A 16521-nucleotide genomic window follows, 5' to 3' on the forward strand; every position below is an offset into this window, starting at 1 on the left:
AGCACTGGAGTAGGCTGAGCACCACTTCAGTGGACAGGGCAGGAGGCCTGGGCTAGGAGCCAGGAAAGCTGTTATAGCAGCCTGTCAGGCTGCTTGCTGCCTACATTTGCATCATTCAACAAAGGACACCAGCTTTCCTCTGAGCTGCCTGATGGAGCACGCAGGACACTTCTGTCAAGGATGGAGGGTGAAATCTTGGACTACCTGGTACTGCACCATCTTCCTTTCTCCCACCCTCCCATCCCTAGAGGGATGTGCTTTTAATAAGCACTTAGGGTAACTCTCATGCAGGTGGCCTCTGGCACTGGAGTACCACTTTCCAGAGAAACTCCCTGAGAGGAAGACTCACTGGTGGCACTTGTTAAAATTTCAAAATTTGATGCCTCATACTAGAGAACTTTTTTTTTAAATGAAGGCCCCAGGTAATTTGAAAGGAAGTTTGGCAAACAGAGTTAGAGACTTATACTTTTTGTTTTTCCACAATACTTATATTTGCATTTTGAAAAAATAAATACTTTGTGGAAAAGAACATATTATAAACCCGAACACTTTTTCTCTGGCTCAGACTTCTCAGTGCTGCAGACCCATAGATCTGTTTATGTGACATCTTTCCTTTTAAGTCATGAAAACATCTGAGACTCAGCCTGTTGAAATCAACTGAAATCACCATCTCCCCCCAAATCTGACTCTCTTTCAGTGCTCTCCACACCTCAGTGAACATTGCTTTCCATCCACTGTGCCTGCCAGATAGCCTGTCATGACTCCTTCCTCTCTTTCAATCCCCATTCGTTCCACTCTACCTCAATCCATTCCCTAGACCTATTTCACTTCCTAAATTGTTCCATTTTCCTCACTTGTCTCCATCTCCTTGTGCCCATCCCAATCCATTTGAACTACTTACTACCAACATTAGCCATGATTCATAGATCCTAACTGGTCCAAGACTGATCCTGTTCATATCTCCACACTGCAGCGGGAATAATCTTTTCCAAACATGGATCTGATCAGGTTAAATCCCTACCCCATTTTGTTCTCAGTATGGCCAAGCAAGTCCTGCTTAGTCTGGTCTCCTTGCAAACTATGCTCTAGTCACAGTGACTTCCTTTCAGACCCTTGGGCTTGCACTGTTCATTCCTGACAAAAGGCTGTACATACATTGTTCCCTCTGTTTCCTTTTCTCCTTTCTTCAGTTTCTCATCCTTCAGATCTGTGTTCCAGGTGACCTCCTCAAACATGCCTTACCTAACTTCCCTGACCAGATCAGTGACTGACTCTAAGCTCTCAGAGCACCTATCTCTTGCAACTTTCATTTAACTATCTAAATAAATGTGGCTCACTTATTTGTTGAATTAGATCTTTACAAATTCCTTTGCTTAGAACAGTTTGTTTCCTTGCTCATCATCTGCTTTTCACTTCCTTAGAATCTACTGCAGGACAATTTTTAGTATTAGTATTTACAGATAAAACACCCCTCTGGCTGTTGCTGCCTTAGCATTTTCCAATCTTTTGAACATTTGCCTCTACCACAACACTTATTTACCTTATATTGTGTTTTTGTTTGTTTGTTTTCTCAAAGGTTTCTCTCACTAGAGTCAGTGGCTTTGCTGCTGCTGCTGCTAAGTTGCTTCAGTCGTGTCTGACTCTGTGCGACCCTATAGACAGCAGCCCACCAGGCTCCCCCGTCTCTGAAATTCTCCAGGCAAGAGTACTGGAGTGGGGTGCCATTGCCTTCTCCGGTCAGTGGCTTTAGGGCAGCTATTTTACTTATCTCTGTGTTCTCAGCACTTAACACATGGTCTTGTCTTCAATAAATATTTGGAATGACTGCTGGAGCCTTAGTTCAGCCAAATAGTGCATATGCTGATCTTTCTGCTTCTAATATCTTCTCTCACTTTGCCTACAAACTCTTACCACTTGATATAGAGGAGGCAGTGATATAGAGGAGGATAGTATGATTTTCAACAATATGTGTATAATTTTTATTCAGTTCCTTTTTCTTTTCAGTTTCATTTGAAAACACATAATTACCTTAAAAGGTTATTGGGAGGGTTAAAAAAGTTAATGATCTAATTAGTACTCCTCTGTCTCCCGCTGTCAGGCCAAATTTCTCCTCTTCTATGTCAACTACCTAAGGCATTTTGTCTCAGGATTAGGTTTTTGGAATTTCTTGCACCTAGTTAGCTCTTTTGTTTTCCCCCACCTGTTTTTTTGTCCTCTTTTCAGTAAGTCTTGATGGATCAATTAAAACTAGAAAACAAATCATTAGCAAATAGAAAGTATCTCTTCCTTGTTCTCTAGGAAAAGAGATTGTCCTGAGGTGAGGAGCTGTATTTGCAAAACTGCACAGGCCTTTCATTTTATTTTAAATACATATACATACCCAAATTCTTTTCCCATTTAGGTTGTTATATAATATTGAGTAGAGTTCCCTGTGCTATACATAGGTCCTTGTTGGTTATATATTTCAAGTATAGCAGTGTGTACATGTCAGTCCCACACTGCCCTAACCGTCTCTCCCCACTACCCTTCCCCCGTGGTAACCAAAAATTCATTACGTTGCCTTTTTTTTTAAACTTTAAAATAAGAAAGGATGAAAAACAAAATGGTTAAATTTCCATACCAAAATAAGTGAAATGTTTCATTTTCTTTTTATGTAAAGTGTCTTACCCAGAGTATAAGAAGAAACTTTGGTTTCCTTCCCTTCACATTTACAAAGCTGTAACTAAACATTTTAGCAGTTACGAAACTCTACAGTGAATTATCTGGTAGCTTCCAGTATAATAAATTATTCTCACCAACTAAATACTTTGCTTTCTTTTCACAATTTACCTGTTTGGTTGTCAAAGTTTAAACATAGCATAATACAACGATTATACTCTTTAAAATACCATGGGCACTTAAAATGTGTATGTAACTGAACAAAATAGAAGTCCCATGAAAAATATTTGAACACAGGGGTAAATTGTGACAAGAGCTTTTGCTGAAGTTTCTCTATGCTTCTCCAACATTACCTTGTGTGACTCAAGTACTATTTGTTATTGAGACTTGTCACTCTCAGTTGACTAGCAAATTTAATGCACTTTAGCCAACGTTTCAAACCTAAGGCAAATAAAACCTAGGTGGTTTATTCGTGGACCTAGTACCAAGACCTGCCAAGGGAGTGTTCTTACGGGTTTTAAGATAGAAAACTCAGCTTATGTTGTTAAGCCACCGGTTTGAAAGCAACATCCTCGGGCAGTTGACGTTTATCACATAATGGTGAGGTAAGCGGCCCAGTCATCAAAGGACCCTTTTTGAAGTCCATGAGTCATAAAAGTCTCAAGCACTCCTGGAGTCCAGGCTGAATTTCTTCACTCGCTTGTTTGGGAACCCGTCTCTCCTAAGCTGTGTAGTATTAACTGGCTCCGCTGCCGGCTGGATGACAGCTGATCCCGCACTCTTCAAGGCGGGCTCTTGTCCAGGTGCACCTATTTCCACCGTCAAACCCACTCCTCTCTCTCGCGGCGGGGTAGGGCCATCAGGACCAATTTCGGGGTTTTCTTTAGTCAGTGAGACTTTGCAGAACAGGTTCCAAAAGAAAAGCAGGAGGCAGAGGAGGAGTAAGAAGTAACTATTGGTAAGAGTCAAAACAAATGACACTCCACCTGTGAGACGCGACGACAAGCACCCCGCTTGGCTGCGGAAGCCACAGGGATGCACAGACCTCCTCCCGCCAACCGCCTGCCTTTTTCCCCAACTGCCCGCCCTAGTCGCGGTCACGTGACGAGGGAGCGGCGCGCGCCGGCCGCGGCACTGATTGGCCGGCGGCGGGAGCGCGGGGTTTGATGGGAAGGAGTTGGCCGGGCCCGTGTCTCTGTCACTGGCTGGTGCTGTCCGCTCTGGAGGCGGACTGCGCGGTGGTGGCCGAAGCTGGCAGAGGTGGACGCCAGCGCCCGGCTTTGCTCGTTTCTACTTGAAGGTAAAGGGCTCAAAATGAGGGTCATTGGGAAGGTTCGGCAGAAGAGAGGCGCGCTGAGCTTTTCCCTGGGAAATACGCTCCCGATTACCTTGCTTGCCTCTCCCAGGCGCTCCGCCTCATGCCGAGTGGCCTACCAGTTCGGCGGCGGCGGCGGCTAGTCGAGCTCCTGGCCCGGCTGCGCGCTGACCCCGTCTCACCGCCTGATCCCCTTGGTTTCCCGGTGCAGGGGCTGGGATGGCTCTGGAGTGTTGGAGACCCCTTTTTGTTCCCGGAGGGGAGTTGGTTCCCCAGCCTTTTTTCAGAGATTCGAGGAGGGGGTGGTGGTGCGGTGACTGGGTTGAGCTGAGCACCGTCCCTTTGGCCCACCTCCCTGTCCGAGCGAAGGGTCAGAAGGTCCTACAGTAGGCCGTCGCTTTGCATGGGTTCTACCCTTGTCATCTTTTGCTGAGTTGTGCGGAGGCGCCGCGAGTGGGAGAAATCGGGAGGGACCGAAAACTGTCAGTGTCATACTGCTCGGCCCAGGCGTGTGGGCGTGGATTGTGTGCTGCTTAGAGAAGCCTCTCTTCTGCCGTTGTCCTTATTTGAGAGATGGTGGGGTGAAGGGGAGGGCGAGATTGCGTGGGTGCCATAGGCCTGGCAGAAGAAGAGCAAATCTAAACCGCATCAGTAGTTTTAATTCTTGAATATTGTGTAAGGGGTTTAAGAGAAAGTTGGGATTGGTGCACACAGTTTTGCTGATGGTGTGCTAAGTAAAATCTGTGACTCACTGAATTTTCCATGTTCCGTTTTTTCCCAGTAGGCTTCTGGTCTGTGGTGCCCATTGTCGACTGTTTCCTCCTTTCTCTGTGGCCTGGGTGTCACTGTTGACAAAATTGTCACCACACAAAATTCAACAGCAGTTTGTATGGTTATGAGTAAGCTTGGTTTCAGGGATATGTTCAAACTGGCAGGGAATGCTAATTTCTTGTCCTCAACAAGCCCCCGTAGTTTAGTTTTAGGAGAATCAAGTTGATTTTGAACACATTTTTAAACAAGTGATGCATTTACAATTAGAATTTCAGTTTTTCTGTCATCTACTGGGATGAGCCCAATACTGTTAAAAACTTTGGTGTTCATATATTATTAACTTGAAAGAATATAAGGAAGAAATGGCTTAGAAATCTTTCCAATCAAGATTTCTTGAGTAGTATTTAGTTTAGAATGACTATTGACTTACTGGGAAGACCAGAACTTAATCATTAAATAATAAAAGTGCTTTTAGAAGTGTACTTCTTTTCAGTAATTTTATTTTTGAGCAATAAATGTGGTGGTTTGGGATATTTCAGAATTGTCTTTTCAGTTAGGATATTTGGAAGTTAGAGTTCTAGAACAAACCCTTTTAATCTCAAGTTGAATAGTCCAGTGTATTATAGAGGTTTCTATTGATGGTGACTGAATAGTTTCTACTGAAGTTTGAAACTTGATAAAACTAAACTTCCTTTGCTATTAAAGGCCCTACAGGGTTATTTTAATGGAAGAGTTGTTAGAGTATTTTGCTTTATTTTTTATACTGGAGGAAACGAGAGCAATACAATTTCAATTTAAAATGCAAACTAATTTTGTTTTCCAATTTTAAAATTATGAAACAGTTTCTTTATAAGAAAGTGGAAAGAAATGTGTTCCATATGAGAAGTATTGCTGTACTACATGTGTTTTCTGGTAATAGTAGTAATAAGTTCTATAGTTTATTATACACTTCATTATTTGTTGAACACCGTGCCAAATAATGTATGATTTCATTTAACTCATGCAACTATTATGTGAAGTGTATTTTCATGGCTAAACAAATGCTGAACTGAGGCTTAGAGAGTTTAGTTTATCCAAGATCACATAGCTAGTGTGTGGTTGAGTCATGTTTTGAATCCAGACCTTTTTTATTCCATTATTTCAGTATGACTTGAAGCAAGCTGAAAATTTAAGAATAACATGTCCCAAGATTTTAAATTCTGACACTTAAACCTGAGTGTGAATAGCAGTTAGTAGAAAGCATTAGAATAATATTGTGGGCATTGTTCTTTATTGAAAAACACATTAGATGCACCCAGCTCTTATGGTCATGTCAGGTCCCATTATATCAAAGTGGAAGGAGACTCTTTGTACATGTTCATAGAAGAGTTCTTGGAATAGGCCAGTTGAGATTGAACCATCTGTCCACTCAAGGGCAAGCAAATCGATTTATGCTTCAGAAAAAATGCTAGTAGTTTGATTCTCATGTATTTTCCCTGTGTTGAAAGGAAGCAGAGATGGACTGGAGAAAGGCAACAGCCACAGCAGTAAAAACAACAATTTGTGTTGAGAAATTAGGATGTGCCAGACACTGTCGTAAATACTTTAGAATGCTTTTTAACATTTGAGAGGATTGTTACCTATCACTGTTTTGCAGATGAAGATAATGAGTAACTGAGAGGTTAAGTACTTTATTTGCCCAAGGTTTCATAGTAATGTTAATGTTTCATTAATACTGAAACAATTCTCAAGCAAATAATTGATGTGAAAGTTGGTATTAATTGTAGTATTATGCATATATTTCATATGACATGTATTTTAAAAGTGATATGCAGTAAACAAGTAGAAGTAGTACTTGAAGACTTCTCATACCAGTTCTGCCCCTACCTGGAGATACATGATTTTGGCACATCATTTAGCTTCTCTTCCATGTAGACTTAAGCATTCAAATTTAATCAAATAAAGGAATTGGGCTACATGATACACTGTACCAACCCTGGATCTTGTGTTTATAACTTTCCACTGCAGTAACCCCATTTACCAGATGTTTGAGAATGTCTGAGGGTGCTTTTATGTACAAATAATTCAGTCTAATCTACAGAAAGATTTTATTTCTGATTTTGAGTTATTGGAAATAACGTTTCTTTTTTTGGCCTTTTTTATTGAACTATAGCTGATTTACAATATCATATAAATTGCAGATATGTAACTTAGTGATTTACAATTTTTAAAGATTATTCTCGATTTATAGTTATAAAATGTTGGCTATATTCCCTTGCTGTACAGTATATCCTTGTAACTTACTTGTTTTATACATAGTAGTTTGTACTTCTTAATCCCCTACCCCTAACTTGTTGCTTTTAAAAAAATCAAAACTAAAATACTGTGTCTGGCTCTTCTATTAGTACTTACTGTCTTTGGGAACTTAGCAAATTATTTCACTTCTGTAGCCTCAGTTTCCTCATTTGCAAAACAGATTGATAATAGTATCTAAATGACAAAATTTATGAAAAACATTTGTTTTAGGGCTTGCTAGAAGATTGAGTACTAAGCATTTAAATATTATTGTCATTACTTTCAGATGTTAAAAAATCTAGTTTATGGTAGCTGTAAGCTTGGAGGCACATCACTGTTTCAAACCAGGATGTGTAGGTCAGTTGTGTACAAATCACTGTCCTGTACACCATGCATATGTGGGATAATGTATACTTTGAAAGTATACATGTTAAGTGGTTCATCTGAATCTTTCCTCCCCAGTCACGTGCCTTGGTGATGTTTAGCATATATGGTTTTAAGATCTATTTAATGTCTTAGCTTAGAAATTTTTACTTTTATTCATTAAAGTTCCTGGGTTTCCTACAACCACATTTTAGAAATTTGAATACTGAGTTACTATTGAAGAATTAATAATAATATTTAGATTGCAACTTAAACGTGCTTTATAGCATTGATTACATTTATAAACTGCAGAAATTTTTAGGATAGATGATAGATATTTCTGTCCATAAAAGTCACTTTGTATGTTTTATAATTAGATTTTTTGTTACTTCTGTAACCAAGAGAGTTCAAGGTAGGCATGCCTTATGCTAATTCCAACCTAAAAATAGTATTTCAGAGTGTATGTACTTACTTGGTACTGGCATTATTTTGTGATTACATTTATGGGTTTAAAAAAATGTAAGAATTAAGTCCTAACTTTTTTTTGGTGGAAATGAAGCAGTTTTATATTGGTAGTATATAACTGTAACCTTGTAAAAGTATATAAGTTTGAAAATATACTTTAACTATTTCAATTTAAAAGAATTAAAAATTATATAATTATTGACTGGTAAATTAATTTAGGTTATAGTATTGCTGATACATTTTTTAAATGTATGGTAATATTTAATATAGCTTCCCTTAGTGGCTTAGTGGTAGAAGAATCTACCAGCAATTCAGGAGACCGCCTGCAACACAGGAGATGCCAGTTTGATCCTGGGTTGGGAAGATCCTCTGGAGAAGAAAATGGCAACCTACTCTAGTATTCTTGCCTGGAGAATTGCATACATTTGAGAGTCATAGAAAAACAACCAAAAGATGGGGATAGGAGATACAACTACCTGGCATGACACTTTAACTAACTTGAGGGACTCAAATAGAGTTTCAGCTTATTTGGGTGTTGACTGGTTGTGGACAGACCAGAAGTCTGAAGATAGAGTTCCTTTGGGTAATGTTTCTTCTGAGTTATTGCACAAATCACTTGATTTCTTTCTACTTAATTTTCTTATCTGTAAAATGATAGTAATGAAGATTATCCTGTGAAAAGTGGTAATATTATTAACTTTAATGTACAGAAAAGAAAATTATGGCTCGGAAACATTAAATGATATGCTCATTGTCACAAGTAGCCTTGTAACCCTTATTTTCTTACTCAGAATCCAGTTGACTTTCTATTATTGTAAAGTGATGTTATTCTGAACATTGTAGAGCACCCCTAACTCCAAATAACTAGTTTAGTTGGGAGACAGCCAAATTATAGAAATGGCTGTATTTAAGAATGTAGAATAAAAGTAGAGCAGAACTTTTCTTGCAAGAACAACATAGAGGACCTACTTTTAAGGAACAGAAAATTGCAAAGTGGTATAAATACACACTTTTAAAATGCCTTGCTACTTAAAAAGTCCTTCCAGCGTTATTTTCACTTTTAAATATGTTCTGCCTTAGAAGAAAGATTTTTTAAAAGGTGGACTATCTGCAAGTCTATCTGAATTAAACTCTCACATAAGTGGAATCCAAGGAAATTAATATTTTATAGTATTTTATTTATTTTATAGTGTTGCAACATTTAAATTTTATAGTGAGTATGCTGTATATTTAACTTAAACTTTAAAAATAATTGCTTTATTCCTAGCTGTGAGTTCCTTTGGACAACTGATGATATTTATTATTGTGCCCAGTTTCTACAAATGAAAAATGGGTGGATTATTTTCTCGATGGAGGGTAAGTTAGTTTTCTTTACAACAGTTCCTAGTCTAATGTAAAAGTGTCCCATAAAGTTATTTGTGAAGGTCTCCTTTGTGGTGTAAACTTGAGTAGTAGTTTAATATTATCCCTAACTCTATTTAATTTTTTTTTCCTTCTTGTGAATTTGTTTTTTATTTGGACTTTAATGGTTCTACTTGCTTTATAGGTGTCTCCTGTCTCTAACAGGATTATTTCACTTTGACTTATGAATTATTTTTATTTCTATCTTTATAACTTCATGTACAAATGGTTGTCTTTTATTGTTTTCATAGCACCTAAATTTCAATCTTACTTGAAAGATAGTTGAAATTATTCTATGCAGTACTTAATGTTTTTATAGGTTGTATCCTTTTGCTTAAAGCTTATCACAAATATTTACTGAAGTGATACTAGATGTACTTTTAGGAGTTAATAGGTTAAACACAATTAAAAATAGAATTTTATTTTATTGGCTAAGTCTTTAAATTTAGGATTATAAAAAACATTGATAAATGCTCTTCTTTAACATAAGAGAAGGTAATGTAGTCTAGGAAAAACTGCTTTGCTTATTTTTTTTACTCCTTTTTACCGTAGTAAGTACTTGATACACAGTTTAGTTTTTGAACTATTGCTGGAACTGCTTTGCTTTGGATTGACGTTTTATTGATACTGTCCACCTTGCCCCCCTTTAAAATCTGATAATTGAATTTATCTGTTTTTCCTTTATTTTTCTTGTTAGGTTGAACCATATGAAATTACCAGTCTTCAACAGTTTTGACTACATAAACAACAATTTCATATGGTTTAATCTAATATTAACAATTCCTGTGGGTACTACAATGAATTGATGATTATCATTATTGAGTATATAATTAGTAATTATTTTTTCAAGTGTTATGTGAGCCATTTTGGCTGATTTTTATTCTAGGTGATATAAAAAATGTCTCTGAAAAACAAGCTCTGTTGTAATGAAGTATTCTTAGATGCCCTTTAAAAATCTGATCTTCAGAAAAGTATTTTAGGAATTCAGAATGAAGGTAGCTTATTGATTTTTGACCCCCAGCGTCCTAAGTGAACTTTTAGCAATAGTAGATCAGAACATTTTTAGTTTTGAATTTTTAAATAGAATTTATAGTAATTATAGAATTTAATGTAATTATTTAGAGTTAATAATTTATAATAATAATAGAATTCTTTTGAATAATCATATCTTAAAAATTTTTCCTTAAAGGAAAATTTAAACAAATTATCTCCCAATAATTTCTAAGTATGTTTTATTGGGGTTAAGGACAGTAAAAATTGAGCTACAGAGTTGAAAGTACTTTTGGGCCTAAAAATAAGTTAAATAGGAGCATCTTATTTCTTTAGTCTTGTGTAATTTTGTTTATAATTTTTATTTAAATCTAAATCTCATTTGTAAATAGGAATACATATTGCTTGGTAATATTGAAAAAACTTAGTTTTGGATTAAAATGTTCTTTTATGATTAAAAAAGTCAAAGTGTTTCCAAGTTAGTGATAACAAGCTTTAATGCTGTCTCCTATTTCTGTTTATATAACAGACGAAACCTTCAACTGTGGAGGTTCTGGAAAATATAGATAAGGTATGTTCTTTGGCTCTGGGGTGTTACATAAATATTATTTTAGTATATATTACTTTGGAGACTAGATCTGGTATGCGAATTTAGAGGTGACATACAGTTAAGTCTGAGAACTTTCATGTTAAAGCCCAAAGTCTTATCAGTGACTTAAGAACTCTGTGTCAAATAATAGTGTAAATCAATGTTACACCATTATAGATAAGTAGATTATAAAATAGTCTGCAACTATTTATATCAGCTTGCAAACTTCACAGCTTTTTACAGTTTCTATCATAAAAAATACTTATTCCTTGGGAATATTCAGAATGATGAATAGATCAAGGGAATCTAGTATGGATCACTGTTTCAATTTTTATTAATCCTTTTTATAGTTGCTTTTTTTTTTTGGCCTTATACAAAGAGAATTACTACTTGTTTGTTTTAACAAATACTGTTTATTGATGCCAACTTTATACCTCTGAGCTTTGCTAGTTTGATAGGTTATCAAATATTATTTTAAAATATCTTGCATAAAGTGATTTGTCAAATCATTATAGGCATTTTAATATATTTTAAACTTCATTTTTAATTGTCTTTTCATATTATGTTCTGTTTCAAATATCAAGGTATTATATTTCATTGAATTTTAAGGGTTGTTTCTCTGTAACTTCTCTATCATGTTAAGTTTTTTTTAAACAGTTTACTTTCTTTATGAATTTTTCTCTTCACAGGAAATTCAAGCATTGGAAGAATTTAGGGAAAAAAATCAGAGATTACAAAAATTATGGGTTGGAAGATTAATTCTGTACTCTTCAGTCCTCTATCTGTTTACATGCTTAATTGTATACTTATGGTATCTTCCGGATGAACTTATAGCAAGACTTGCCATGACACTTCCATTTTTTGCTTTCCCGTTAATGTAAGTAAAATATTCTTGTTGACTTTTCTTCTTTCTGACTAGATAGTTGCAATATAGTCAGTTTCTTTTTATTATGAAATATAGTACTGTTGCAGGTTGAGTAAATTTCGTTTTTTTTGCAGTTTGAAAACTATTTCTTTAAGAAAGGAGAACAGTTGTTCTAAACCTTTATTTACAGTCCAGTGTACTTGAGGAATATGACCCAGTGACATTTGTAATAATGGTTCTATATGGTAATCTTTCTGTGATTCTCTAATAGATGGTCATGCTCCCTAGGAGTATTGGGCATGGAGTGGGCATTTCTGATTGTGGGTAATGGTAAGTGAGGGAACGCTTATAAAACAAAAAGAACACTTGCCCCAGTGATTCCGAATGTATTCCATTCTCATACTGTTCCCCTCTTTTTAGTAACTGCTATAAAGTAATTGATCCTTATTATAGAAATATTTTGTAATATAGTACTTTACAGGAGGTATGTCATGATTGAAAATTTTGACAGAAAGTTGAGTGAAAAATTTGTTCAGTCAGCAAATGTTTATAGGTACCAGTTGTGTAGATGTTGGATTATTGTGGTGTATGGTACACAAAAACACTAAACCTTTGTCCATAGATCTTAGACTGCATACATTAACTTAAGTATAGTGAGTATTATGAGAGTGTCAAATGGTCTGGGAGCATTTGACAGGACCCCTAACACAGTCTGGAGTGGAGGTGAGGGTCAGAGAGGTGGAGGTGGGGGTCAGTCCTTTGTTTTCTTTACTACTGCTGCCACAAATTTAGTGATTTAAAGTAATACCCATTTATTGTATCACAGAAGTAAGTCAGAAATCCAGGTAGTTTGGACTTTTTGCTTAGGGTCTTGCAGATTTAAATCAGTTATCAGCTGGCCTGGAGTCTCTGGTGGGAAGAATCTGCTTCTAGGCCCAAATGAGGTGTTGGCTGACTTCTGCTCTCTCTCTCTGATTTCCTATTTTGCCCTTGATTGGGAGAAACTTCTGCTTTAAGGGCTTAGCTGATTATATTAGATCCACCAGGATAATCCAGGTTAATCTTCCTATCTTAAAATCAATTGAGTAATAATTATATCTGCAAAGCCCCTTCATAGCAGTACCTAGATAACTGTTTGTATAACCAGAGAATGGAAATCTTGGGGAGAGAGGGGGGGGATATCTTTAGAATTCTGCCTACCGCAGCCTTCCTGAGGAAGTGATGTTTGAGTTTGAGATCTGAAGGTTGAATATGTGTAGCAAGGGTGGTGTGATATGGTAGGTAGTGTAGTAGGCAGAAGGAACGGAATATGTGAAGACGCCAAGGGAAGATAGAGCATGTAGGTTTAAAGAACTGAAAGCTGAAGACTGGATTATGGAGAAAAATCTGGATAATTAGGCGAAGGATATTTCTTGTGGGCCTTATAGTCCATGATAAGGATTTTAGCTTTTAATCTAAGAATAGTGGGCAGCCACTGAAGACTTTTAAGAAGAAGTATGACATGATTGTATTGTTATCTTGAAAATACCACTAAGGCTACAGGGTGGAGAGTAAATTAGAGGGGAGTAAGAAGGAAGGAATAATGCTAAAGCTGAAACTCCAGTACTTTGGCCACCTCATGCGAAGAGTTGACTCATTGGAAAAGACTGTGATGCTGGGAGGGATTGGGGGCAGGAGGAGAAGGGGACAACAGAGGATGAGATGGCTGGATGGCATCACCGACTCGATGGATGTGAGTTTGAGTGAACTCCGGGAGTTGGTGATGGACAGGGAGGCCTGGTGTGCTGCGATTCATGGGGTCGCAAAGAGTTGGACACGACTGAGTGACTGAACTGAACTGAACTGAAGAATGGATCTGGAGCAGCAAGATAAAAGGTTATTGTAGCTGTCCAGGAGAGAAATAACGGTAATTTGCACTTGAATGGTGGTAGCAGCATTGAAGAGGAACAGATGGTCTGAATGAAGTGGATGGGTTGAAGAGATTTAGGAGGTAGAATTGAGGTAATATGGAGAGGTTCTTCGTGATTGGTTGGATATGGGGTGGGGAGGGGGAGAATTGCATCAAGGATAAAATTGAAGTTCATAGCTTGGGAAATTTGGTTGATGGTAGTGTCATTCATCTGAATAAGCAACAACATGAGAGGGAGCAGGTAGTTGGCCTACTGAGACTGAAATACATGTGTTCTACCCAGATAAAGCTGCCAAGTAGGATGGTTAAGTATGACTATGAAGTTCAGGAGAGAAATTTAAATGGAAGGTACAAATTTAGGATTTGGCAGTATATAAATATTAGTCAAAGCCATCATTTGTCCATTCAGTAAATATTGAGTACCTGCAATGTATTATATTTGTTTTGGAGCTGTCCCCCAGTGATAAGATCTTTGTCATCATGGAGCTTGCATTCTGTTGGGGTTGGATAGACAAAAAATGAGAGACAAGTAAACAAACAGTTAATTTAGAGAAAGATAAGTGCAATGAGGGAAATAAACAGATGATGTGATAGAGAGGAGTAGGATACTTCAGGATGGTCCAAAAGGCCTCTTTTGAGGACCTGGTATTTGAAGTGAGAACTAAAGTATGAGAGAGAACCAGTATGGAAAGGGTTGGAATATATGGAAGATTATTTATATATACAATATAGAATAGCATGTATACCCACAGAGAGATATCGGAAAGGATTATTCTGAAAATAATAATGGTAATTTTCTCTAGGCTTTGGAATTTTAAGTATTTATTTCTTTCCATTTGCTTTTTTGGTGTTATTTGAATTTTTAATATAAATATATTCTTCAAATTAAAAACAAAATTCCAAGACGATCTTTCCAAAAGAAAATGCAAAGGCTGTGAAGTATGAGAGAGTATTACATAGGCGAGGATCAAAAACATAGGTATATCTGGAATGTGTGAGGAGAGGATGAGCAATGGAGAGGAAGAGCAATACGTGGTGAGCTTGCACAATCTAGGTCATGGAGATCACAGAGAGGAGTCTGAATTTCATTTTGGGTGAAATGGTAAATGTGTAAAGGTTTTAGTAGAAAATGGCATGATGATATCTAAGTTAAGATCATATGTGCTGTCTTAGGGAGATGGAGTAAGAGGAGGACAAGAGTAGAAACCAGGAGATCAGCTCAGAGGCTGTTATAGAAGTTTAATTTAAAAATGAAGGTGGATTGGACTTCCCAGTGACAGTAGAGATGAACAAATGATTTGGAAATATTTTAGAAGTGAAACTGAGACAACTTGATGGGAAGAAATGGAAGGTAAGGGAAAAGGAGGAATCAGGGTGTAACAAGTTTTTTGCTTTGACGTTGGTGGGTACGATCTTTTTCTTTGGGACTTCTATAGTAAACATTTTTTGTTTAGTCTTTAGGAACCCCTGGAGCTGATACAGTTTTAACTTTGTGTGTAGGTTAAAGAGCCAAACATCGAGTGCATGCATATTACAAAATAATTGTTTCTGCCATTTAAAAGTTTTTTCTTCTCTTTTGAAATCTGTTGGAATGCTTCTTAACCCCACAGGTAGTCACAGATTTCATAATGCTGCGCTTCTTTCCCTGTTTCCTTCCTATTTTTTTTTTCCCTTTAAATGAAGAGAGAAAAATTTAGAAAGCGAGTAAGTGGGAATATTAATTGATTTAAGTGTCTTTACTTAAACTCCACTTGACATCCATTTCCATATAAAAATTGATTTTCTGATTATAAAAGATTTTTTATCTAGTTGTAAAAGAACGCCTGGCAGGAAACTACTGTGTTAATTCCAGTGCCTATCCACAGATTGTCATCAGCTATTTTGACTCAGAAGACTTTTTTTTTTCAAATAAGTCATACGCTGTTTTTAAAAGTAAAAAATACTCAGTTTCTTTAAAAATGTTTGTTATTTCTTCCCGTTTGATCTTTCCACTCTCTGAGTATGAACCTTTGTTGTTCTTACTGTGTCCTTTTGCTTGCTCTGCATCAGCTACCTCTAGTATTTCTTGGCATGTTACACTTCAGAGCTATTTCTCACTCTCTCACTCACATCTGTGACCTGGTTCTCTGCTGCAGTTTCTATTTCAGTGTGCTTGTCACTTTTGGAAGCATAGCCCAGTTATCCAACAAAGAATGGAATTGTCCTTCTGATTGATGACAGTCAAAAAAGCATGAAATAAAATATAGCAACCTGAGAGTGAATGTGGTAAATAGAAAGAAGAGTCATCACAGGACGTTTTCTTTTGAGTGTAATGTGAGCTATTGCCCAAGCTTACCCCTGGACTTTTTTTCTCTGGAAATGTCGTCTTTTTTTTTTTTTTAGGTTTTTTCCCTTTAGAAACTTTTTTTTTTTGAGGTCTTAACCAGGTTTTGGTTAAAGAAATGGAGGCAGAAGAAGCAATAAAATGGATTGCTTCACTCTCATCACTGTCTGCATTGATTTTAAACTTTAGACATCTACCTAATAACTACAAGAAGTGACTGCTGTCTCTGCATTCCAAGTTTCCCAAATGCTTTTACTGGCAGAGAAGTTATAGATTTAGGACTGAACATATATTGCCTAATCATAACTATTCCCAAATTATCTTTTATGATAGAATATCAGTACTCAAGATTTTATTATGTCTTCTTTTTAGGATGTAATATGGAGGAGCTTGGTGAGATTCCAGTCAATTATTTTTCTGCTTTTCAGATTTGATAATATATTTATATTTCTCTGATCTCTTTAACTGTTACTAAAACTGAAATTAAAGTGAACTGATTTCATAGGAATTATTAAGACTGTGTGCTCCATTGTGAGGGAAGGTTTGGGTTACAGTTAAATTTTTATATTTCTACATTATGCTGGCTGATAAATGCATT

General features: G+C 36.8%; 1 protein-coding gene across 4 annotated transcripts in view; it reads left to right on the forward strand.

Moving 5' to 3' along the window:
* Positions 1–3851: 3851 nt before the first annotated feature.
* LNPK (lunapark, ER junction formation factor) overlaps positions 3852–16521 on the forward strand; it is a 93395-nt gene continuing 80725 nt past the window's right edge. For all 4 annotated transcript variants that reach the window (XM_012133180.5, XM_004004567.6, XM_042243694.2 and 1 more), the window contains exons 1-4: positions 3852–3958; positions 9114–9202; positions 10767–10808; positions 11516–11703. In XM_012133180.5, the coding sequence (XP_011988570.2) occupies positions 9176–9202; positions 10767–10808; positions 11516–11703 (257 nt within the window). In that variant the 5' untranslated portion in view covers positions 3852–3958; positions 9114–9175. The remainder of the gene's footprint in view (positions 3959–9113; positions 9203–10766; positions 10809–11515; positions 11704–16521) is intronic.

The sequence above is a fragment of the Ovis aries genome, chromosome 2 (assembly GCF_016772045.2).
Source record: "Ovis aries strain OAR_USU_Benz2616 breed Rambouillet chromosome 2, ARS-UI_Ramb_v3.0, whole genome shotgun sequence".
Classification (NCBI taxonomy): Eukaryota; Metazoa; Chordata; class Mammalia; order Artiodactyla; family Bovidae; genus Ovis; species Ovis aries.